The sequence below is a fragment of the Trichogramma pretiosum genome, unplaced genomic scaffold (genome assembly GCF_000599845.2).
Source record: "Trichogramma pretiosum strain Unisexual culture from Peru unplaced genomic scaffold, Tpre_2.0 scaffold30, whole genome shotgun sequence".
NCBI lineage: Eukaryota > Metazoa > Arthropoda > Insecta > Hymenoptera > Trichogrammatidae > Trichogramma > Trichogramma pretiosum.
In genome coordinates this window covers 1,410,463-1,434,580 of record NW_019641675.1, presented here as the reverse complement: position 1 = coordinate 1,434,580, position 24,118 = coordinate 1,410,463, and the positions used below count along the sequence as shown (strand labels likewise).

At 43.3% G+C, this 24,118-nt stretch overlaps 2 protein-coding genes across 2 annotated transcripts; both read left to right on the top strand.

Annotated features, from left to right (window-relative positions):
- Window positions 1–145: 145 nt before the first annotated feature.
- On the top strand, window positions 146–2,152 carry LOC106653106 (torsin-1A-like). Its single transcript, XM_014372359.2, has 4 exons — window positions 146–568; window positions 651–866; window positions 933–1,198; window positions 1,268–2,152. The coding sequence occupies exons 2-4, from the start codon at window positions 689–691 to the stop codon at window positions 1,835–1,837; spliced, it is 1,014 nt and encodes a 337-aa protein (XP_014227845.1). The 5' UTR covers window positions 146–568; window positions 651–688; the 3' UTR covers window positions 1,838–2,152.
- A 1,429-nt stretch (window positions 2,153–3,581) lies between these two features.
- LOC106653048 (ras-related protein Rab-23) lies at window positions 3,582–23,767 on the top strand. The gene is made up of 6 exons (XM_014372274.2): window positions 3,582–3,998; window positions 15,493–15,614; window positions 19,253–19,415; window positions 21,751–21,830; window positions 21,939–22,126; window positions 23,188–23,767. The coding sequence occupies exons 1-6, from the start codon at window positions 3,966–3,968 to the stop codon at window positions 23,319–23,321; spliced, it is 720 nt and encodes a 239-aa protein (XP_014227760.1). The 5' UTR covers window positions 3,582–3,965; the 3' UTR covers window positions 23,322–23,767.
- The last annotated feature ends 351 nt before the right edge of the window (window positions 23,768–24,118 follow it).

The following is a 24,118-nucleotide window of genomic DNA, read 5'->3' as shown; positions in this document are numbered from 1 at the left end:
ATTCTGTTATAATCTTCCTTGGATAAGAAAACTTATTCTCAACAAAATTTGATCAATTACAATTGATAATTCGAGTATGACTTTTTATTAAAATTAAATTTTTTACTATTCCAGTAAGTAATAAGTGTATGCGCAACGAATTTCGAAGTTCCGCCATCAGTGCGATCCTTTTGATTCGCGCGAGTTTTGAGAAGCTTCTGCTACCTACGTATGTGTGCGTTGCATATTTGCACGCATACATTATCGGCAGTAGCTCCCAGTTTCCAGGCAGCAGGCTACAGTTGGATATTCCAAATGCGCGTGTACTGATTCAAGTTGGAACGCCGAAGTTGATAACCGGCGCCGTGCTTGGCCCTGCAATCTTCTGTGTCATGAAGTAACAGACCGACCGGCGAAACTTGTGTTATGGTTCCGTTAAAGCCTTCGTTAATGGAATTCATATCATGTACATTTTTGATACCTTATCGTACTTCGTTGTGTAGCAATAATCACAAAAGATTGAAATTTCTGCTGCTGCAATTGTGAATACTCGTAACAACTCAATTAGTCATATTATTGTAATAGAATTGTAAGTTTGTGAAAAAAACGTGTACAATATCACATTGAATATTTTGAAGAGAATTCATAATAAATGTTGTTGTTTTTTGCAGTCAAACCAGAAAAGTGTCTGTTGATTTGGATGTGAAGAATGAAGAAGAACTATTTTTTTATTTTAGTTACTATTTTATTTAGTTTAGTAAAGTTGAATCATGCGATTATTTTAGAAGGTGCTCTAATAGGTGGTTTAGTTTCTTTCGGGGCATACTTTGGTCGGTGTAAATTTTATGAATGCTGTGATGATGAATACATACCTCGCCAAACATTCAGTGAGTTACATTACATTCAGAATTAATTTTTTTAACTAATATCTAAACAATTGATTTTACTTCTAGAACTCAAACAAGACCTGAATGAAAAATTATATGGTCAACAAATTGCTGTAGATCTTGTCTTTAGTGCAATCCACAGCCACGTTCATCATGAAAATCCAAGGAAACCACTTGTGCTTAGTTTTCATGGTTTACCCGGCAGCGGAAAAAATTATGTTGTGACAATGATTGTTAATTCTTTGTTCAAACTTGGAGAAAAAAGTAATTATTACCATTTTTTCAACGGCAGAAGTGATTTTCCATCAGATGAAAATGTATCTTACTACAAGGTATTTGAATTTCTTATTAACAATTCAAATCATTTTTATTATCAATTTTTAAAAAAAATTAATTTTTAGATCTATCTTCAAAATGTTATTCAAGCGGCACTTTCTAAATGTGAGAGATCAGTTTTTGTCTTCGATGAGGTTGATAAAATGCCTCAAGGGCTATTAGATATTTTGGTGCCTTTTATAGATTATACAAGTTATGGTAGTAGGAAGAAAAGTAAATCTATTTTCATATTCTTATCAAACACAGGGAGTCACCAAATTCTAGATAGAATGATAAACATTTGGGAGAGTGGTAGAGATCGAAATAATGCTACTATATTAGATTTTGAATCACTCATTGCAATTGGTGCTTTTAATGAAGACGGAGGCTTGTTCAGAAGTTCTACTATTGAATCAAGATTAATTGACCATTATGTACCTTTTCTACCTTTGGAAAGAAAGCATGTAATTATGTGTATAAAAGATGCGTTTGCACATTTTAGTCTTTATGATCCTTCTGAACAACAAATTCAATCGGTGTTATCACATGTAACTTTTGGACCAAATCCCCATAATTTATATTCTACTTCTGGTTGCAAAAGACTAGATTACAAAGTTGCATCAGTGGTTCATGCAAGTAGAGGAGATTTTGTTTAATATGTTTTACTAATTGCAAGTATCTGTCTTTGAAAGTATAGATGCAGAGGAGAAAAACTTTTGTTTAATTATTATTGTTTTTAAGCCATTGTTTTTCCAAATTATTTTTTCACTATCATGAATTAATTTAAAGATTAGGATGTTTTCAAAAAATTATCAGATCTATTCATGTAATTAAGAAAAATGCCTAAAGTACTTTAAAATTATAACAGATAATTAAACACTCTCTGAAATTGGAGTACCTATTTTTATAAATTATGCTAAGAATAAAACATCATTTGATAAAAATTTTTTAATTAAAAAAATCAAGAACGACTCATTAGTGCATATTTTATTTGAATCAAAATCTATGAGTGCCATAAAAAATATATCCCATAAAAAAAAGATATCAACGATATTTCTTTTCTAATTATTCTGTACTAAAGACCATTACAGTTAAATCATTTGAATATTTTATTTTCTTAATGATTATTTACTAGTTTCAAGGTGACCACAAAGGTTCATCTATTCTTTTTTCAACTGTCTGCGTAGTTCTTTTGATATTTACTATTTTACTTAAAATTTACGTAGAATAATTTGGGTCAAGTCAAGTCAAATAAAAGTCAGTTGGATTTCAAAAGCATCCGAGCCATTATTCATTGGAACACTTCATCGGGGACGATCGTTCCCTCGATAATTGCATAATTTCACGCCATCGAAATTTGAATTACCATAATTAAAGTCGTGAACCGAAGGTAACGAAACTTTGACCAAATCTGAACTGTCCATGCAAATCGACAAGAAATCGAAGACAGTAAAACGCATCTTCTTTTCAAAAAGCGACACATCATTCAACGCGATGCACATATTAAACGTAAGTCATGAACACAAGATGCGCATTATATATTTTAATCATAATATGGCATATTCTCAGCTGCCTTTAATAATGTATAAACGAAAGGAGTGCGTCGCGCTGCAACGTTTTAAGGTGCGCAGGACGTCTGTTGCAGTACCCATACGAGCGATGTTGTATGCATGTATATATGGCTGTGCAGTAGCAGGTTACAGGTACTACACGACGCATATAGCAGAATAGGGCGTGCGGAGAGGGCAGCCCCAACATACATACGTACACAAGGTAGGGGCGTATAGAGCGTAATACACGGCCGCGGTGTGCACAGGTGTTTTCGCTTGAGCGACGGTGGTATGGGTGCACTGCACTCGCGTTCGCTATGGGCACCACCGCCTCGCGCGCGATATGCAGCCAGAGCCAGAGCCAGAGCCAGTCAGCAGCAGCAGTCGTCGGCAGTTCGCCGCCAACAGTCGCGAGTCGCGCGGCTATAGCTCGGTATCCTCGCGACTATATACCATTGTAGGTTCGCGCGCGCCTCAGTCGCTGCTCTGCATTTACTGGGCCCCAACCCGCCTTCGAGACTCGCGCGCGTTCGATCGTTATCCTTGTCGCACGGACTTTTTTACGGCGTGCGTGCGTGTTTCTCGCGACAATTCAAGTTCTTTCGGTCTCGAGAACCTATGTAATACAATACACCGGCAGAATTTCGAAAATACTGCTCCAATTGGAAGCGCAGATAGGTACATGAAGTTTTGCACGGTTCGCCGAGTCCTGTAACGGCCTTGAAGCATCCGTAAGTGTCCGCGCGGCTATTACATAGTTTTTGTTGTTGTTGTTGGGTTGACTACTGTTACACCGCTGTTGTTTGTTTCTATAGTGCGCGAATAAATGATATCGACGTAGAACGTCGTCTCAAAATATTATACGTAATGTATGAATAAAAAAATATATTGCGCGTTGCCGACGACACAAAGTTGTTGCCGTCGCAAGTGTTGTTAGTGTCCTGATCCATAAATCAGTGTGCATCGCGTGCAAAAGGTACGCCACCGAAGATCGACACTCCAAAGCGCACAAATCAGATTATTGTACTTTGTACGTGTATACGCAGAAACGCCAAGACGCAGAAGGAGTCAGTAAAGACGGAATACGTATCGTGCGTGCGTATACATTATAATAAAGTATAATATATACAGAGCGAAGGCGAGGAGGTGAGCCGCGAGCCGAGCCAAGGAGGAGACGCGCGCGCCGGAAATCGTAGGCCGGGGGTATTATGCTAATCAGGAACTGGCGCTCAGAATGCGGGAGGAAGAGCTCGAGATATCACTCAAGGTAAGGCTCTTGCGCGATGCTCCTGTAGCATCTATACAATATACGCGTTACATAAATTAAGGTGCTCCAAAAATTAGCTCGATTCTAAAAGCTGAACGCGACTCGTCATTAATTCGCGCAGTTGACTCCGTTATACCTTATACCTACATGCAACGCAAATCGCTTAGATATTACATTTCATCCTTTTTTTTCTCCCCCTCTATCTATCTATCTCTCTCTCTCTCTCTCTCTCTCTTCACTTTATCATATATGCGCTATATATTCCTCGTGCACACATAGAAGGTGAAATTCATACAGCGCGCACATGCAAAGGCACGTATGTTATAGAGGCGTGCGAAAAAAAAGGGAAAATCATCCTCGCGATGTGCGAGCTGCTCGTGCTCCTATTATATGCGCGGCTCGTCTTCGTCGTCGTCTTCGTCGGCGGCAGCGGGCATCTCGCTCGCTCGCTCGGCGCGATGATTTATTTTTCTGCATACCGAACGTGAAAAGAATCGCGCATTTAGAAAGCAGTGTTGCTGCCGCGAGAGGAGAGGAGTTTCTTTAATTGCGATCGGCCCGTGCATGGCTCGCCGTATTTGTCTATTATATTATACACTTGCATTGTTTATACATATATAGAAAGAGAGAGAGAGAGAGAGAGAGAGAAGAGCTCATAATTATTTCTACCGAAACAATCGTCGATGCATGGATGCACACGCACAAACGTACGCAAACACTCGTATACACGCACTCGTGCGTTGCGTTATAGGTACATATACAACTGTGTATTTAAATCTATGCCGATTTCGAGCGAAAATATCGACGAGCCGCGTAAATAACTTTCGAGTGGTATCGAACACGACCATCGATGGGCGACTATCAGTCGCTCGGAAAATTTTCACGATCGTTCCTGCCTCGTGGAAGGTTTATATGTTAATTAAAAAAGACCAACGCGAGTTAAATGCGTAAGGAATGTAATATTGCACTGATGCTGCTACTGTGCTGTGTGCACATAATTCACATACGTATATGTATAGTAGGTATACGGTACATATATCGTGGCTCGCGATTGAAAGAAGTGCATCAATTCCTATAGGCCGGACGAGTCAGCAAGAAACAAGATATATGCATTATACAAAACTAACATACGTATAACGTGTGCTTACAAACACACACAGACACGAACGCGCTGCCTCGTTGCTACAGAAATTTTATACATATTGTATTATATACGAGATGTCGGTGTACCTTATATATATACGTACACAATCTATACGAGCAAGTGTATGTGTAGATATATTAAGAAAGCAACGTCATCGTCGCCCCCCGTCTTTGTCGTCTTATTTGCCCGTCCCCATCCCCCGCGCGGCCGCGATAAAAGATGGGAAGCTCGCTTCAACTCTGCGCTCGTGCGGAGGCACGAGGCTCGCCATATACATACTCGTATATGTATTACACACGTAACTGTGTGTGTGTGTGTGTGGGTAAGGAAAAGGTTGAGGCCCTTTTGGAGCGGCGCGTCCTTGCGCCGCGTGCACCGCAGCAGCAGTGAGAAAGAGAGACGTCGAGAAGTCTTTGCGCGCTCTACTCCTTTTTCCATCTATACTTTACGCGCGCGTACGCACGTCTCGCGGCATTTTATGTACATAACAACGCGAAACGTCGCGTCTTGGCGTACTTTTATGTATATTGTTTGCGGAATGCGCGCGAGCTTATACGCGACGCTTTACGAGCGACTTTTTTTCTTTGGGCAGTTTTATGAGTGACGGTGGCGATTGCTTTATGATACGATTGGCAATGATTTGTTCAAATTTTGCCGTATCATAAATGCTTTTAATAATCATACTGATTTGCATTGTCCACGCGCGGATTCAGTCCGTTCGTCTGTTCCTACGCATCAATTAAACATTCGCATTTACGTGATTGCAGGCAGGATAAATCCAAAAATAATTCCTACTCTGCTTTCGGCGCTCGTCAATACCCATCCTTTTAACACATTTTTATCGGAGTAGCAAAATCTCCTCCCAAAATCAATGCGTGCGGCTGCCTTTCGTGTTCCTCGACTCGAATAATATTATACATGTAAATACACACGCGTTGTAATACCATACGCGCGCGAATATTTACTATGTCGAGGATATGTTCGTCTGCGTGATATGTATTTTTGACATAGTCCAAGCGGTATACAGTGCATTATTTATACGTATAAGACACGTGTGTATTGTGCTATGCACGCATATGTACGTGAGACCACCACGCAAACGGCGTATACCTACGTTATGAATTCGAGTTTTATCGATTAATTGGCCACGTTGTGTGCATGTGCATATTTGCAGCTGGACTCTGTGCGGAACTGCGCGCGATTCCGTCTGTATAGGTAACCATCGCGGCGTGAGCGGTTGTTTCGTTTTTCAACTTGATTTATGCGGGCCATGATATTGTACAATCTAGCGATGTAAATAACTTATAAATATAGTATATAATAATCTTTATTATTCGACTAAAGTGGAAGGCTCGAAAAATTCGCTCTTGAATGCTGCTCGATCGATTAATTCGACATACGTATTATATGACGATGTAATACACGAATTCTTCCAAGATTTATACTACATTTATAATACACATTACCACTTAATACTTTCGCGGTTCCAAGTCGTAATTCTTGGGCGCGCGCGCGAAATTACTGCGACTTTTTGCTATCAGCAGCAGCAGCGGCAGTGGAGACGTCGTTGCCGCGTTTCCGACATCTCGAGCGACGCACGACGATCCTCGACACGAGCAGTAGAAATCTCAGCGCTGCAACGAGAAGCGCGAGAGCCACCAGAGCCGCGGCCACCAGGAAGCCGTAGACGTCGAGTAGCTGCGCCTGCCACCAGTGCAGCTTAACGGCCGGCGACTGTAGCGCGTGCCTGCCGTGACGGAGCACGTACTCGACCCAGTAGACCACGAGCTTTTGCGGCGACGACGCCTCGTCGGGACGATCCCAAAATTGGTCGCAGAACGCGCGCGTCGCCATTCTGCAAATCAATTTTGTTTGTTTGTTTGTTTTGTTTTTTTTTGTATGCAAAAAGAAAGAGAACGCGCAGCTATTCGGATGGCGTACTTGTATCGGCGATGGTTGCTCAAGATCTCGTGGAAGGCTCGATGATAATCTTGGCGCTGGGCCTGCAGCACGTCCAGCTTCACGGCGACACCTTTGGCCACGAGTATGTCGCAGTTGACGCGCTGCTCGGCGAAGAACGGCACGCACAGCATCGGCGCGTGATGATAGATCGCCTCCTGGCTGCCCAGTCCGCCGCCGTGAGTGACGAAAGCTCGAAGATTTTTGTGCTCTGTGTGATATTCAAGCGTGCATGAGCAATTCAAAAAAGAAATTCTTAAAAATCGAAGCCAAAATCACAAATGGAATTTTTGTCCGATTCCGTCGCGTGCAATGGTCGTTGATAATTGTTCGTTGAGGTCTCAGAAACGTGGAAAATGCAAGAACTATGAAAATGTTGTTGACAGATATTTTTGTTTTGGAGAGGACGGAAAGTCGCTTTTTATCTGAGTCTCCCTTTGGGAACAGAATTATTTTATAATTTCTTATTTTATTGTAATAATGCGTGGTTGATAATATAATGTGTACTATTCACTCGACTTGAAATACCTTATATCATTTATTCAACACTGAAACGGCGAACGAGTGCCTCTTACGCGACAACCTATTCGCAGATACTCGCACGTTCTCGAAACAAGAATTTTTTGGTGATGTTGGAGATGAATCGAATTTTAATCTTCAGCTTGTCGAACAAAATACAAAAATGAAAACACCAAACAAGTTTAACAACAAATATCGACTTGAAAGATACGTGGGAAAGATGCGTAGTAGCAGCAACAGCGCTTGCCATATACAAAAGACATGATCCACAAAGAGTTATCTTAAAACTCACGTTGATACAAAGCATAATGGTGTTACATATTCTTGCGATATTTGCAGTAAGAAATATGCAGCAAAGAGTTATCTGAAGTTGCACATCGATGCAATGCACAATAGTGTCAATTATATATGTGATGTATGCTGGAAAAAATTCTCAAATATGAGTAATCTCAAAACCCACATCAAAACAGTGCATAAAGGTTTCAGACATTCATGCGATATATGCGAAAAAAAATTCACAAAAAAGAGTAGACTCAAGAACCACATCGATGCACTACACTATGGTGTCACATATAAATGTGATATATGCGGAAAGAAATGTTCAACTAAGGGTAATCTCAGAACTCACATCGATGTGAAGCATAAGGGTATCAAATATCCATGCGATATATGTGAAAAAAAATTTTCAACGAATCATTATCTTGAGAGCCACGTCGATGCAGTGCACAAGGGTATCAGACATAAATGTGACTTATGCGAAAAGAAATACTCCGCAAAGAGTCATCTCAAAACTCACATTGATGCGATCCATAATTATGTCAAATATTCATGAGACATATGTGGGAAAAAAACTACAATCAAGAATAATTTCAAAAAACTTATTGATTTGGTTCATAATAAAATCAGAATACAGAACAATCCCAAAGTTCATATTGAATACGATGCATCTCATTTTTGTGATAAACGCAGAAAGAAATATACGGCTAAATCTAGTCTCTAAAAAAACATCGATTCGTCACCTGATGTCATTTCAACTAAATGAAGGTATAAAATTGAATGTACGTGATCAGAAGAATAATTGAAACATTTTCATTTATAATAATATCATGAGTTTTTCCAATATCATCTCATTATTTAAATACGATGTTAAAGTTAAATAAAACACTGTTAATTATAAAGGTAATAAAGAATTAAATTTCTTACATTAATAGCAATTTTATAATACCAGTTTTTAACGCAGTCCGCTTCGCCCTAGATGCACTGCAATTTTTTTCGACTGCAGTTGACGTATAAATGCCATTTTTTCGATTTTCATAATAGATTTATTTCTAGATATATTCAACGTTCCAAAATCAAAAAGAGATTCAGAAACGTGTTTCGAATGACTTCGGTATGGTCACGCACAAAATGTAAGTAGTCGTATTTACGGGAAAAAGCAATTTTTCGTCTTTGGAAGCCCAAATATAACTGTAGACACAATGTCTAACAAAATTTTCACAGTTCTTGCATTAACCACTTTTTGGGGCCGCAATAATTATCAACGTTCATTTCACCGAAAAAAGATTTTATGTTCGATATTTTAGCCTCGGATTTCAGGGCTTTTTTTATAGAATTTCTTATTACACCGATCATTAAGTATAATAAGTGATTATTCAAAAAATTGAAGCATACGTCGAAAATTCGTGCACTCACGTAAAATCTGCTGCTGTGGTAGCCAGGTCGCGGTGAGGACGTTCTTGGGCACGTCACTCGGCAAGAGCTCGCGGTCGGCAACCTTCATGATGACTCTGACCGGTGCGACGGCCTCGAAGGCCTCGTAAAAGCTGTCGAGAATGTCGCGCGGCAGCGTTTCCAGGGCCATGAGCGAGCCGAAGGAAAAGTACAGAAATCCGTCGCGGCTCTCGTCCATGAAGCGCTTCAATCCCTGCACGCACGGAAAAACATTCGGATACATCAGCTCGCGCACGCCGTGTACTCATCGTGATGGACATACCGGATCGACGATCGGCGCCGTCGCGTTCTTCTTCTCCTCCTCCCTGGTCCGCTGCACGTGTATGCCACCGATCTCCACGACGGCCGGCACCTTGGGCTGCGCGCCGTAATACGAGAAGTGCGAGTTGCTCAGCACCAGGGCGACGTTACGGCGCATCTCGTCGAAGCTCGGCAGGCCGGGCCCCAGGTACTCGTCGACGAGCTCGCGCTGCAACGCCATGCGCTCCGGATACTCGAGGCTCAGGTCGCGATACGCCAGCCAGACGTTCTCCAGTCGCTCCCAGAAGCTTAGCTCGGCCCGATGGAAGAGGCAGTGGCCCGGCGCTATGGCCAGATTCGGCGGATCAGCCACCACTAGCTTGTCCTCGAGGTACAGCCGGGTGGTCGACACGCCGACGATGGGCACGTCCCAGAGGTGGCCGATCGCGCTGAAGCATTGAAAGCCCACGATGACCTGTGGAAAACAATCGAAGCTTAAAGAGCCATCAACTTGCTCGATACTTTTGTAACGAAATAACGTACGTGCAAAAGTATGAGATCGTAGGGCGGATCCTTGGGCGGATTCTTGATCAATCTCGCGAGTCGCGGATCGCCGAGCTGACGACAGATGTCCCTGGTGGTCCTCATTATCCAGTCGAGCTCCTGCTTCGGGCCGAGATCCTGCCAGGCGAAGTTCCTGCCGCCGCGCAGCGGCAGCTCGATCAGATCCGTGTAATTCGGGAATCGCTCCCGCAGCGGATAGTGGCTGACCACGTCGACCCGGTGACCCGCGGCCGCCAGGGCCTTGGCCACCGGCTGCAGCACGTTGGCGTGGCTCCTGCCGTCGAAGTGCCATATCGCCAGTATTCGGGCGGCGTCGCAATCGCGACGGCTCAACAGGGCGAGGTAAAGAGCGAGCGAAAACAACGAGACCAGCTGCCGCTTGTTCTTGGCCATGATTTTCTACGCTATCGAGAGACGCGCGACAATAAAATAATGCGATGCGCGTCAAACTCGTCGGGCTCGCGCGACTGTTTTGTTTGGCTATCTGTGACTGTTTTTATTTATATACAATAACGCCAGCCTCTAAATTATTTTATCTTCTATAAATCCGCTACGAGTTAATCTCGGATCAACAATCTCTCCTTGCTCTTTCTCCTCCGCTGCACCAGGTGTGGTGTATGTAATACGCGTCGCGAGCGTCGCGTTCGGAAAATTTCTTATCGTGAAGGTTGCATCAACTGGAGAAATTGACTGCGAAAAAGATGACTTTTCAATTGAGATTTCGTTGCTCGTTAACCAGAAAATAAATCAGAGCCAAATGTCCAAATACATCCTCTAGTAGTAATACTTGGTTTAGCTACCAACAACTCGTACTTTACGAAGCTGTTTAAAAGTAGCTCGAAATCGGTGACAAATCGCCAAGACACAGAATACGCAAACGAAATCCAACAAATTCGAGTGCTGAAGAATAATGACACGCTCGCGTTGCGAACGAGGCGATTCGCCGAGTAGAGAAAGATAAATAGCTTATATGTAGGTAGGCGCATCGGGGTCAGTGCACCAGCATGTGCATGTGTGTGTGCGCGCGCGCGCGAGCTCCGGCGCGCAATTATCTTAATCGTCGCTGCGGGGATATCATTGCTACTGTACACGTGGCCTGCCATGATACATCTTATACAATATAAATATACCAGTCGAAATTTGGAGGAGTCGTTAAGGGTTTATCCCCGAATCGAGTGCGGAATACTTTCGACGACTCGGCTTGGATTATAAATGTGGTGTGTAAATCGCCGAGGCTATATAAGTACGTACGAAACCTCGATATTTTCCACGAAACAAGATCAGGTCAAGTATCGCGATTTATAAGTACTTTAATTCGTACGGATATACAATGTACATATTAAAAAAAGCTTTAAACCGATGTATAAAGCTTCGTGCAATATGCGTACCCGCAGTTGCGCGACAAAGTTGAAATCGTTAAATTTTCATTTTCAGGATAATTGCGCATATCCTAGAGCTCAATTTAACGCGATGAAATTTCAAAAAGGATAATCATACGCAGGCGGGGTACATTTCGTGCGCCAGGCGTCGATATACCTTGTCAAAGTGAATTGGTTAATCCAAAGGAGAACGATAAAAGTTGCCTATAATATATTTATGAGAGTCGCGTCGCGATTTTGCGCGCTCGCACGACACACGCTTGAAGCTATGTATATAGGATAGCTTCGAACGTTCGTGACAATTAGAAATTAGAGACGCGCTCGTCTCACACAAGCACCCACACACTCGAGGGACTTTATTTAACGTAGTTGTGCTGAGTAGCAGCAGCAGTAACATCAGCACACCTTCGACGAGTCATCGTGTCGATAATATATTCTTAGCGCTTGTGTATGTGTGTATGTATGCCGCTCGCACGATATAATACATACAACAGCATTCCGTGTGCAAATGCTATTTAGCTTCCTTCGGCTTTTAGGCTTCCGCGCGTGCGGCTCTACTGAAGTAAATACGTATTATACGTAGGCGCAATTTTTGCGTCAGACGCACCGCATCGTTTCATTAGGGCTCATTTTACGCAGAACATCCACGTGGAAGCCGGGTTGAGCTGTTGTTTATTATTTCGAAGTGAAACTTCTTTTCCATATTGGTGATCCGAAAGTGAATGCTTTTCTGAGGCTACGCCAATCAGGAAAAATGGTAGCAACGTAAAAAAGAATGTGTCATGTATGAATTCGCTCGACGATCTTGCCGTGCAAAAGACAAAAAGAAGAAGCGTCGATTGACCCTCGTAGTCGTTGTGGTAACTTTGTCGATCCCCGTCGTGCCGCACATTTCAATGCGCGAACCTTTTCATTATTATAATTCTCATATGAATGGCAAATATGTTTACGAGTGTGTATGTGCAGTTAAAATCATATTTTCCTTTTCTTCTTCTGCATCGAACTCACAATGTAAGACGGAGTCATCTCTTTCACACGATTAAGAGCGCGAGGCGGCGGCGGCAGCGAATATAAGCCTCCTTGGGTGCGCGCATAATTAAACTTAGCTTACTGCACATACACACATACACATACATACACAAACAGAGTCGTTTTCGATAATCTGAACCGGTACATCTTCTCTTGCTTCTCGCTCGGCGCTATATGTATATAAGCTGTGCGCGCCTTGTGTATACGTAATTAGCCTCGCTCCGCGGCAAGAATCGCGACGATCCGCCAGCAGCACCGCACCTCGTGGCGCAATTAGAATTGAATCGCATTTTCGTACAAAGGAGGAGAGATAGAAGAAAAAAAGTGCGAGACTGAGCGGTGAAAGACGAGACGCGCGCTGGGTCCCAAAAACAATCGAGCTTTTTGCGCCTCGGAGACTCTCCGTGCCGCAGTGCCTGTCTGCCACTCGTTGCTGCGTTGCTGTATGCACTGCTGCTTCTTCTTCTTCTTATTCTTCCGTTTTTTTTCCCCTCCACTCTTGCCTTGGCTTTGGCTTTCTATGTAACATGGGAAACACGCGAAAGTTGATGCGCGGCACAAGCTGCGCCGGCCCCGTACAAGGCTCGTCGCGATTTTCGTCACATTATGATCGAGGCAGCGAGATAAGACCGCGATTCGCGCCATGGGCCTCTCTTATAGCTGCCGTGCGAATAAAAGTCGTACGCGTACAATGAGCGCGTCTATTATGCGACTGCTATACTCGAGCTTTCGCGCGAAACGAAAACGACGATCGTCGGCACGCAGTGTCGCTTTCATTCAACACGTTTGACATTAATTATATTAGAGCCTGTTGCAGCAGCAGCCGCTGCTTGAAATTAAAATCGAATTAGCGTGTGTCATGAAAAATGTGAGCGATGGATATATATATATATATATATATATATAGGTATATTGTACGTATAGGCGCGCGCGCAAGGTTGTGCTAATCGAAATACATTGTGTATATATACGTATGTAAGGCAGTTGCAAAGGTTCGGTAATGGCATAGGTATACGCGATATTTTTCTGTACAAGCGAAGCTCGCTCGACTATCGATCAGACGCGGCGCGACGTGCCTTTAAAAGCGAATTGTATATATATATTACCTGTACGTGTACGAGACGGTGTATAATAAGGCAAGCGATTCACCGATGGTATATTAGGTTTAGGCGTATAGAACGAGGAGCGATGAAAAATCAATTTATTCGAGCTCGCAGTTTCGGGCGCGGTGCGCGAACTTTGCACAATACGCGAGCAGAAAAATAACCCCGCGCGACGGATGCCAAGCAACGCGCCGCGGCTCGCTTCGATTGTGTGCACATGTAGTATACGTTTCGATGTATGATACGTCTCTAAACAACGATTCGTTATACGTTTTTAAAGGCACGCGTGCAGCTGCGTATGGAATATTCGACGTTGAGGTCAAAAAGCCGATCGCGATAATCGCACGCGCGTTGCTTTGTAATCGTTAATCGCGCGGGTAGAGTGGTTTACGTGCGCGCGATCGATCGCGGCGATTGTAACGAGCCATTATATGCTTCTTGGCGAACGTTTATAATTATTATGGTTGTGTATAGTAGTCGAGACATTCCATCCAGCGGCAGCAGTTATCTTACGTTTAATTATAAAGAATCTCCTGTGCCGAGACATAGTATAAAGATGCGCTCTTTAATAAAAGTCGCGCTCGCTTATTATCCGACAAATGCGATATTCGTATATAAACTTACTACTTCGTAGGGGTTTTGATTCCGAAGGTTTAAACTCTTGCCATTTTCAATCGTCACACCGTTGCGGGGGAAATGTTCTAATTTTTAGACGTAGGCGATTCGAGAAAAGAGTGCGAATGATCACACATGCGCGCGTAAAAGAGATCGCAACCGGTTTTTTTGGAACGCGTATGCGCTAATCGAGCGCGGCCTACTTAGGAGTTCCGATGGAACTGCTGCAACGCTTGGCGCGCATCTCGCTCGAGACTCCGTTATGTTTATGCACCTCGTTTAATGACTTTTTTTTTGTTTGTTTTTAACTCGAATCCTTTTTTTTTGGCTTTATTCGCGTACGATGAAGTTGTCGACGAACTTAAGGAGGCGATTTGGAGAAGAGTATACGACCTTGTGCTGATTTTTGAATTCGTAATTTAATTGAAGATCACGCGGCTCGCAGAAATAGTCGTGCCGTGTCCATATCTCCAAGCCAGTCGAGGTATTTTGAACTGGCTCGTTATAAGCGCAACGCACACGTTTTCTCGACCCAGAAGAAAAATGAACATTATTATAGAAAAGGTAATAAAACGCCGAGCACGATGTAGGTGCAAGTTTGTCGCGGTGTGTACTTATATATACACTGTGTCCGGTTTCGCGCGCGTTAACCGTTCATTTTCAAATTAGCTCGACTGTATTATATGGTAAATTTTATCGATCCATGCAGCAGCCCCCGTCGATGTAATACACAGACCGCATGCAGTTCGATAAATTCTATACGCGGACGACGTTTAGGAAAATAAGTGTCATTTCATTACGGTTGATACACTTTTTTTTTTCAAGGATATTCTTTGGAACGTTTCTCGCGCGCATTAAAAAACTCACGCAAGAAAATTAATCGATTAACGCGCCGCGCTTTACGTGAGCTCGCGCGAGCGTGGCGCAGGTAAGAGCAGCGTGCGGACTCTTCAACGGTGAAAAAAAGCGTTTAAAAATTAATCCCCGGCAAAATGGCTCGAATTATAGGCTCAGCATCGCCAGTTCTACACTTTCTATCGAATGAAAATATAGAGCAGCGCCTGGACACGCGTATGATTTATGACGATCAGCTATGCTTGGCATTTGCGTGTGCGCGCATAAAAAAAGAATAAAAAAAATGTATACAACGATAATATTAATGAAGTTGCCGTGTATGCGCTCCATCGAATGATGATCGATTTTTCCCGCAGGTGGTGATAGTCGGCAATGGTGCGGTGGGCAAATCCTCCATGATCCAGAGGTTCTGCAAGGGTACCTACACACGCGATTACAAAAAGACCATTGGCGTGGACTTTCTGGAAAGAGAAATCGAGTGAGTATATACATATATTACAACGTACTCTATGCAGCACTGCGCGCGTCTCCTCTCGAGCTTATCGCATTTCGATTACTCACTACTACTGCCGCTGTGCAGCGAGTTCGCTTAACGCGTGCTTTTACGTAATTACCGATTAATTGGCCGTTTTAGTTTCTCTCTTTTTCTCCGAGCGACACATCGCGCGAGTATTTTCTCTTCATTAGAAGCATCGCATTGTGATATAATGACCATGAGTTTTTGCTAAGCAAAAAAAAAAAAAAAAATTTTGTACCACCCGGGGGTTGCGTATTTTAAATGTATAAACATCTGAAACGCGTGAAATATGTTTAATGCACGCACAACGCATACGAGCGCAATAAATGTCCTATACGATGTAATTCTGCTTAGCCGCGCGGGAAAGAGATGAGATTTATTAAGAAGTCACGACGATACGATGCTTATACGAGTTAAAAGCCAATTATTCCTCGGTGCGTAACGACGACGAAAATGTATACTCCCCGCGCGTAAGTGCACGATAATATAGAGGCGCATAATCGTGCATTTCGTGTCCGCCGTATGTTAATATAACGATGTATAGCTTCCGCGCTGCAGTAGCAGCAGCAGCAGCAGCAGCAGCAGCAGCAGCAGCAGCAGCAGCTCATTGTTAACTACTGTGTGCGTCGCACCCTCGCGGTTCAAAATCTATACATTTATTTTTTTCTTAAAAAATTTAACGAAAAAAAAGGGAAGAAATTGTCTCGATCTCGCCATTACGTTTGTGAACGCAAGCTAACTTGCATGTTCCACTGCAAACACGCAATTAAAGCGTGGCGCGGGGCTGCTCCGCAAGATTTCATTGTACCGCGGCGTGCGAATACGAATTACCTTGACAACTTCTTCGTATAGCCGAGACAGACGCGAAAAAACGGGAACAACAGTCGTTCTAATATACAACACGTATAAAGCTGGTCGAGTAGCGATAAGGTAGATGGTGATCCATAGCGCAAGCTCGTTAAAACTCGCATACATAACTCTTCATACTCCAGAGTGTATTTACCGATAAATTAAAGCGAGCTTTTTTTTGTACCCCCATGCCTATATCGTGATTGGAATTTTACTCTCCATCGAGGACGGCAGACAGCACACGTCGAGTCGTATATTTCACGCGCTTGCAGCGTCGTTAAATTGGATGTGTATGCATAACTAATGAATGTATAAAATGTATATAATGTAATGCGCTGCTGCGCGAGATAGATGCATCTATATCATCGTGTGTATCGCGAAAATCACGATGATTCGTATAATATTCACTTTAAGCTTGCGAGTGCATCTATATATAAAAGACGGTTGTGATCTTTATCCGCGTGGTGACGATTTGTGCTGCGCATTAATTCGAGCGTAATCGCGCAACTTTTATAGTATAATATATCTGCACGAGCCAATGGCACTCCGAAGTCCATCATCGCAGCTGTTATTGTAATGAATTCCCTTTTGTTGCTCTTATCGTAATATTACAGTAGCTTTTCACGGATAGCTACTGTACAGATTTACGTATGTACTTACACGCGACGCAGGTGTTCGCACCGATGTTCGCCCGCGCACACAATGCCGGACTCGCGTGCGCCTCTCGTGCGCAGTGTCTCGCGCGAGCAGTCGACAATTTTGTAGTGCTCTCGAGCTCTGCGTTGTCGCTTCGCGGACATGTGTAATGCATATATGTATACACATTCGCGCGCGCGCGCGCGTAAATATACGTGTGCATACCCTCGTTCTCGGAACGTGATTTTCTGCTCGGCGGAAAAGTCCACACGATCGCGGGCAAGTAAACGTGTGTGCGAGTAAATTTTTGTAATTAGTTGTGGGTACGAATCAATATAGTGGGTGTTACTCTCGGTTTTATGAATTTTTATTGCGTATCTTTTACCTGAAATTATATCGTATCGATGGGATAGAATCAATGGGGTGGGAAAGAAAAATGACGGATCGGTTTTTGGACAAAAAATCAAAAAACAAGCAATATCCGTCAATCGAACGACGAATCAGTCGTAACGTTGCTCGACGTCGGCCTATAACGAACCCAAAACCCTTTCAGGGCCTCGCACGCATCGCTCGTTCTCTATATAGTCAGCCGGTGAATTGGTGCGTAACCCAACGTGCAGTAGCTACACTGCAACGCATACGAAGTATATATGTAGACTGCGGCTGCAGGTAGACGAGGCATATGTAGCTAACTCGTCGTTGCTGCTGCTGCTGCTGCTGTTGCTGATGCACTGCACAATCTCACACGAGCGGGCGCGCATATAGTCGCTCATTTCCTCCGCGCTGCACTGTGCTCCGCGTGCATGGCCACGGCTAAGCGCGTGTACATATACATATATTGTATACTGCGTAAACTGCTGCTGTGTTGCTGCTGTTGCTCTATGGGAAAAAAGTTTGCGTATATACTTTATTCGCGCGTACGTACGAGAAAGAGAGAGAGCCGACGTGTACTGTATACATGTGCACTTTTGCACACCTATACGTACGCAGGCTTCGCACTAGACACATGGAGATGCACCTTTTGCTATATATATTATGTACTCCCGTATACCCAACTCTGTAGCAAGTACATATAGGCCTATATATACAAGGTATGCAGCAGGCGCGAGACCGTCTATATCTCAGAGCATCTCATGCGCGGGGTATGAATAAGCTCGAGCTGCTACTGCTTTAGCTGCTTCTGCTCCTCTTTCGCTTCTACTTACATATATACAATATAGATATATAAAGATGTATACATGTTACGCATTGTGCAAGTATATACAGTAAGGTGTTCATGCGGTGTACGTGTATACGTCAATGCACTTGTTATACGTAGCAACGCGGGTCATCCGCCGTTGTACGCGAATGTAATATATTCTATTTTGCACTACTTATATTTTATACGCGGCTCTCGAGTGAGCTTAACACGCGCACCGCACGCACACGCGTGCATATTATAATACGTGCTGCATACGCAGCGAAGCCGTTGTTATCTGCGTAGCCCTCGTACGTGTATGTGTGCTCCGCACGCGCTCGCACAAGGCGATGAAGGAATGCGCTTAATTTCGCGCGTACGCGCGAGGGATCGTATGTTTATCGCGTTCTTTGTAAGCGCGGTAAGGAAGAAGAAAATGAGACGCGGACCCCAAAGGAGAAGAGAAGCTTACACGTGTGCACAAATATCGTACGAGGCGTGACGAACCTCGAGTATTGTCGTCGCGATCCTGTCTAAAGGGTGTATAAGTAAATCGCGCCGATTTCCGTATGAACGATACGCTTTCGAGAAGCCATCGCTTTCCGTGTATACAAGAGACGTTTTCACTCTCTAATCATATCGACAATGTCCCACATAAAGCTTAGCTTGCGAGAGAGACAAGAAAATCAGTAGTTTTCAGCGTTTCACTCGGCCGGCTATATCGCGCGTGCTTATTATAATGCGACGCACATCCGCTTATAGCGATACTTCGGTAATACAATACGTTTATAGTGTACCAGTGGATCATGTTAGATATCATCGAAAGCAGGTTCAATAATATTTTCCCCTCGTAATTGTGCGGAAGCTTATCGGACTTTTTTTTTACTGCATACGCAATATCAAATTACAATATACAAAATTATCGTTTCGCATGTAGGGTCGAAGGAGAAGACGTGAGATTGATGCTCTGGGACACGGCCGGCCAGGAGGAGTTCGACGCCATCACCGCGGCTTACTATCGGGGCGCCCACGCCTGCGTCCTGGCTTTCTCCGCCACGGATCGGGACTCCTTCGAAGCCATCCCGTCGTGGAAGATCAAGGTTCGTTTTCTTTCTCTATCGTTATCATTTTTATTTATTTATTTTTTTCATTAGATTTACTTACAAAGATTTGAAAAGAAAGAAACAAAACGAGGCATTTATCTTGTTCTTTCAACGTTGCGTTGAATCTTTACACAAAATCTCTTCGCGCGCGGTCGCGTCTGCATGAGACGCGATGAAAAAAAAAGGGAGAAAAAAGAATACTTCTTTTTTTTCATACCGTTGCACACCTCGTGCACAAAATGATTTTCTCCGCCATTGATATACAATATACATATACACATTAAACGTGAGAACCGTCGACGACTATACGAGTGTTTACACATTACAGATAGTCTTCGTATACGCATATACACACACATACTCGACAAAGTAGAAGTTTTACTTGACGATCGGAGCAAACTGGTATAAATTCGCGCGGTGGAATGCGATTGGCGCGCACGCGGATGAATTTTAATTTATGCACTCGAACGACAGGATCGAGAAACGTCGTCAGGCTCATAATGCGTATCGATGAGCTTTTCGATATAATATAAATGTCACTTACTCATACGGGTATATGAAAATTGAGAGATGAATTTTTCAAACGGCTCGATAAACCGCTTCATTATGTATTTATAACGATCGCGACGATGATTTAAAAAAAAAAAAAAAAAAAACAGGAAAAAATACGCGTCAAAGCTGCGCCTTGAACTTGGCCGTGTTACAAACGTAACTTTACGCGAACGCGTGTAAAGAGCCGAGGCGCGTCGCATGCGCAAGTGTAAAGGGAGCAATGTACTCCGGGCGTTCTGAAGTTCGCGGAGCGGCGCGCGCGCGACAATACCTGTGTGTAGTGTGGTGCCTGCGCGAGAGGACATTTACAAGAGAGCCTGCGAGTCTAACTGTGCGTCTATCACCGCTGCGGAGTAAAATGCAGCGCGCGCGAGAGTAAAATGAAACGACGACGACGACGACGACGAAGGCGACAAAAAAAACGTCGCATTATGTACGCGCAGTGGCGAATTCGCACGCTATTATAATCGACCTTACGCGCGCCGCGGCCTACGACGATGCGGTTCGCGTGTAAGCGATGAAAATACAAAAAAAAAAGAAGAGGAAGAAAAAAACACAGCTGCGTGCGTGCACATGCGGCACATCCTATACACGCACGTATAAAACAGCTGCGCGCCGCGACAATCGGCATTGCTTCGAGCTATGTATTATATACATTTTCATATAGAAGTCAGCGCGCGGGTATAGCTCGTGTGCGCGATATACTAACCCAAGAGAGCTCGTGCGCTGCGCGACGACTCCTTATTTGGATCGATTCGTCGTCTAATGTAGTATATATACACGAGTACTTGCAGTAGTTGACTCGAGATTTTATTATTTTTCCCCTTTCATAAAGTGAAAACGATGATCGGTATGCGCGCTCGTGTACCTCGTATACTTTGTCTCGCTACTCGGATTATTACTATATTGTAAGCGTGCTGCGTAGCCTTGCGCGTTGAAAACGCGATGCCCTCGATGATGCATTTTTCACATTATTCCGCTACGAGCTCTCTTGTCGTTTTAACGCAGATATTTCGTTGACTTTTCGAACTCGACCACACACGGGAGAGGCCGCCACGCCATATCGAGAGACGTACGTTATAAAGATTCGATCTTCGATTTCTAGTCAGTCAAACAAGATCGTTCATTAAGAACGCGAGCTCCAATGAATCCCCGGTGGAGCTGATTACTTTCTCATATGTCCAAGATAACGCGCCCGATGTAGTCGACTCGAACATTGCTTTGAAAGCACGTGAAATTAGCTTTTGGATGTATCATGCTCTTTGCGCATATTGACGAGCTTTTGGGTGAACGCAACGCCGTAACTGCGCGTGATTTACGCGTGAAAACAACTTCATTCAATATCGGCGTCATCGTGCAGCCTCCTCTTCGAATGATAAATAATTTCATTTTCCACTTTGAATTTGCTCAACATCTGTACCGAAGACCTTAATTAATATCGAAAATTCAATTTCTCGCTTCTCGTTTTCGCGAAACTAAAAAAAGAAAAAAAACGATTCTCAGCGCACTCTCGAGCCAACGGGTAAACATTTTTTATGCAAGTAGCAAACGTGGCTTGTATGTGTGTAATACTGGTTCTTATCCGTGAGTGCGGCGGCGCGCTCGTGTACGAGACTGTGCCGAGTTGTAACGGTTGATACGCGAGCGAGACATTAATTTTGATTTTTACGAGGTTCTCTCTCTCTCTCTCTCTCTCTCTTTCTATAACGATCACAGTAAATTATCATAAAAAGTGACTCGACTGTGTTATTATAATAATATGTATTCTTCGGGGGCACAGGTGGAGAACGAGTGCGGCGAAATACCGACCGTCTTGGTCCAGAACAAGATGGACCTGATCGAGCAGTGCGTGATCGATCCGTAAGTAATCTAGTCTAACGCACGCATCAACGTTTATCCCTTCGACAATATGATAAATGACGTGTCTCTCTCTTCTTTTCCTGCCGATCGACGACTACTGCGGCGCAGTGACGAAGCGGAACGACTGAGCCGAGCTCTGGGCTGCAAGCTGCTGCGCACCTCGGTCAAGGAGGACGTCGGCGTGATGGGCGTGTTTCGCCACCTGGCCTCGCGCTGCCTCTACGAGATGCGCCGCTACGAGGAGGAGGACGACTTCAGGATCTACTCGTCCGGGCCGCGATCCGGCTCCGTCATAAGTAAGGACACCCCTCTCCAAAAAAAAATAAATTTTTTTGAACAATTTTGCGATTAGATACCTCTCGCGCGTGCACACACACACACACCGCAACGCCACAATCGTCATTGGCTCACGTACACTGCGAATGCCCGCACTTCCTTATAGTTATTATTATGCGTGTGTATAAATCTGAAATATAGATTACGCCTCTCACAGAGAGAGAGAGAGAGAGAGAGAGAGAGAGAGAGAGCCAGAGAAGAGCAGCAGGTTTTGCTCGAAATGATATTGTACGGGCCGTCGTATCTCGATTACTTCATCGATGTAGTGCATATTATATATAGTATATATACGAGTGCATCGCAATGCAGCTCTAACGCGTCGTGTACCGCTTATCCTATATCGGAGCCGGCCGCGAATTACCGCCTGCTTTTTAATATCATTCTTATGCAGATGAGATTTATAAGCCTTTTTTCGCTCTGGTATGCGCGAATTTTCTTCTTATTCTTTCTTTCCTCTTTTTTTCACCACTTCGCGTTCAACCTCGTTTTATGCTCGCTTCGACTTTCCATGATGTGCATTCGCATATTATTATATATAAGTACGTACGATGTATCGTTATGCGCTGCCAGTATCTATACAGCTACATAGGCTTACACATGCGCACTTGGTGCGTTGACATTTTGCGAGACCCGCGAAACGAATGAATATAAATCGATGAAGCAATATATATTTATGGCTCCTTTTTCGCGCGAATTTGTTCCTACATATATGTGTATATACGTATGTACGTGCACACACGGTCAGAGAAGCGGTCACGCGATGCCTCTTGGAAATTGTAAAAGTAAAGCGATGCTCGATAAGTGTACTCTTGTGCTTTACCTACTACGTATTATACGGCACGTATTATAGAGGAAAGGAAGGATTGTTCGCGGCGACGACTGGTGAATGGGCATTTTTTCCGAGTATCGACAGCAGCAACCCGATCGATTTTTGCCAACAATTTCTCCTTCGCGACGTCGTTTGAATTATCTTAGGACGATTTCTCATACTTTTTTGTGTCGTTCGCTTGTTTGTTCGCAGGCGCCTTCAGTCCAAACGGCACGATAGGCAATCATCGCAATCCCAGCAACGGTACGATCGTCTTGAGGGCCACCGGCAAGATTCGCCACCACAAGAAGAAGAATTTCATGAAGAATGCCTGTCGACTGTTGTGAGAGTCTTTATCTCTCGCTGCTGCTGCACTTGCATATAGCCATGGGCGCAAAGATCATTAAACACAATACGGACAATAATAATCAAGATTTATTATTCTAAAAAAAAAAGACAAATTCGAATGGAAGAACGATGGAAGTGTTATTTTTGAAGAGAATAAGATATTATTGTAAATATGTATATAAGTACGTGCGTAGATAATTTTATCGACTCGAAACGAAAAGGAGTTTGAATCAAAGTCGAGAGATTAATTTAATGGTTTTTTTCAACTTATAAATCCAAGATGAAATGTTTGTTATAATTTTCAAAGATAAACCTTGTGTGCCGATCGAGGTGCTAAACTTACTTTTTAATAGTCTTAATCTAACTAAAGTCAAACGCTTTGCATAGCACTCGATGCAACCCGTTGTTACTGATATTACATAGTTTCTCATAAAACGTAAACCAATGGACAGAAATATTATCGTATTTTTTACTATACATAAGGAATGTGAACTGTTGCTATATTTTCGTGTATACGGTTTTTTGAAATTTTTTATTTTATTACATAAAAAAAAAACAACTGAAAATTGTATTGCAAACGAAGCGAGTGTAAGTGAAAATAAACGATTTTGGTAGGAATATGAATAACAAAAAAGCTGTCATCGTGTGTATTTATTTACGCTTCCGTATAATGAGCAACCACTTAAAAAAAAACGTTTCCTATGTGCTTAGGAGATTTCAATAAGTTGGCGTACGATCGGTATAGGCGAGCCGCGAGAATGTCAAGCGTACCTGTAGTCTGTATGGATTTATTGAA

Coding starts and splice junctions, on each gene's coding strand:
- LOC106653106 (XM_014372359.2), top strand. CDS start 689: ATGAAGAAGAACTATTTTTTTATTTTAGTTACTATTTTATTTAGTTTA. Junction 867..932: donor CATACCTCGCCAAACATTCA/GTGAGTTACATT, acceptor TTTTACTTCTAG/AACTCAAACAAGACCTGAAT. Junction 1,199..1,267: donor AAAATGTATCTTACTACAAG/GTATTTGAATTT, acceptor ATTAATTTTTAG/ATCTATCTTCAAAATGTTAT.
- LOC106653048 (XM_014372274.2), top strand. CDS start 3,966: ATGCGGGAGGAAGAGCTCGAGATATCACTCAAG. Junction 19,416..21,750: donor TCCCGTCGTGGAAGATCAAG/GTTCGTTTTCTT, acceptor TCGGGGGCACAG/GTGGAGAACGAGTGCGGCGA. Junction 21,831..21,938: donor GAGCAGTGCGTGATCGATCC/GTAAGTAATCTA, acceptor ACTGCGGCGCAG/TGACGAAGCGGAACGACTGA.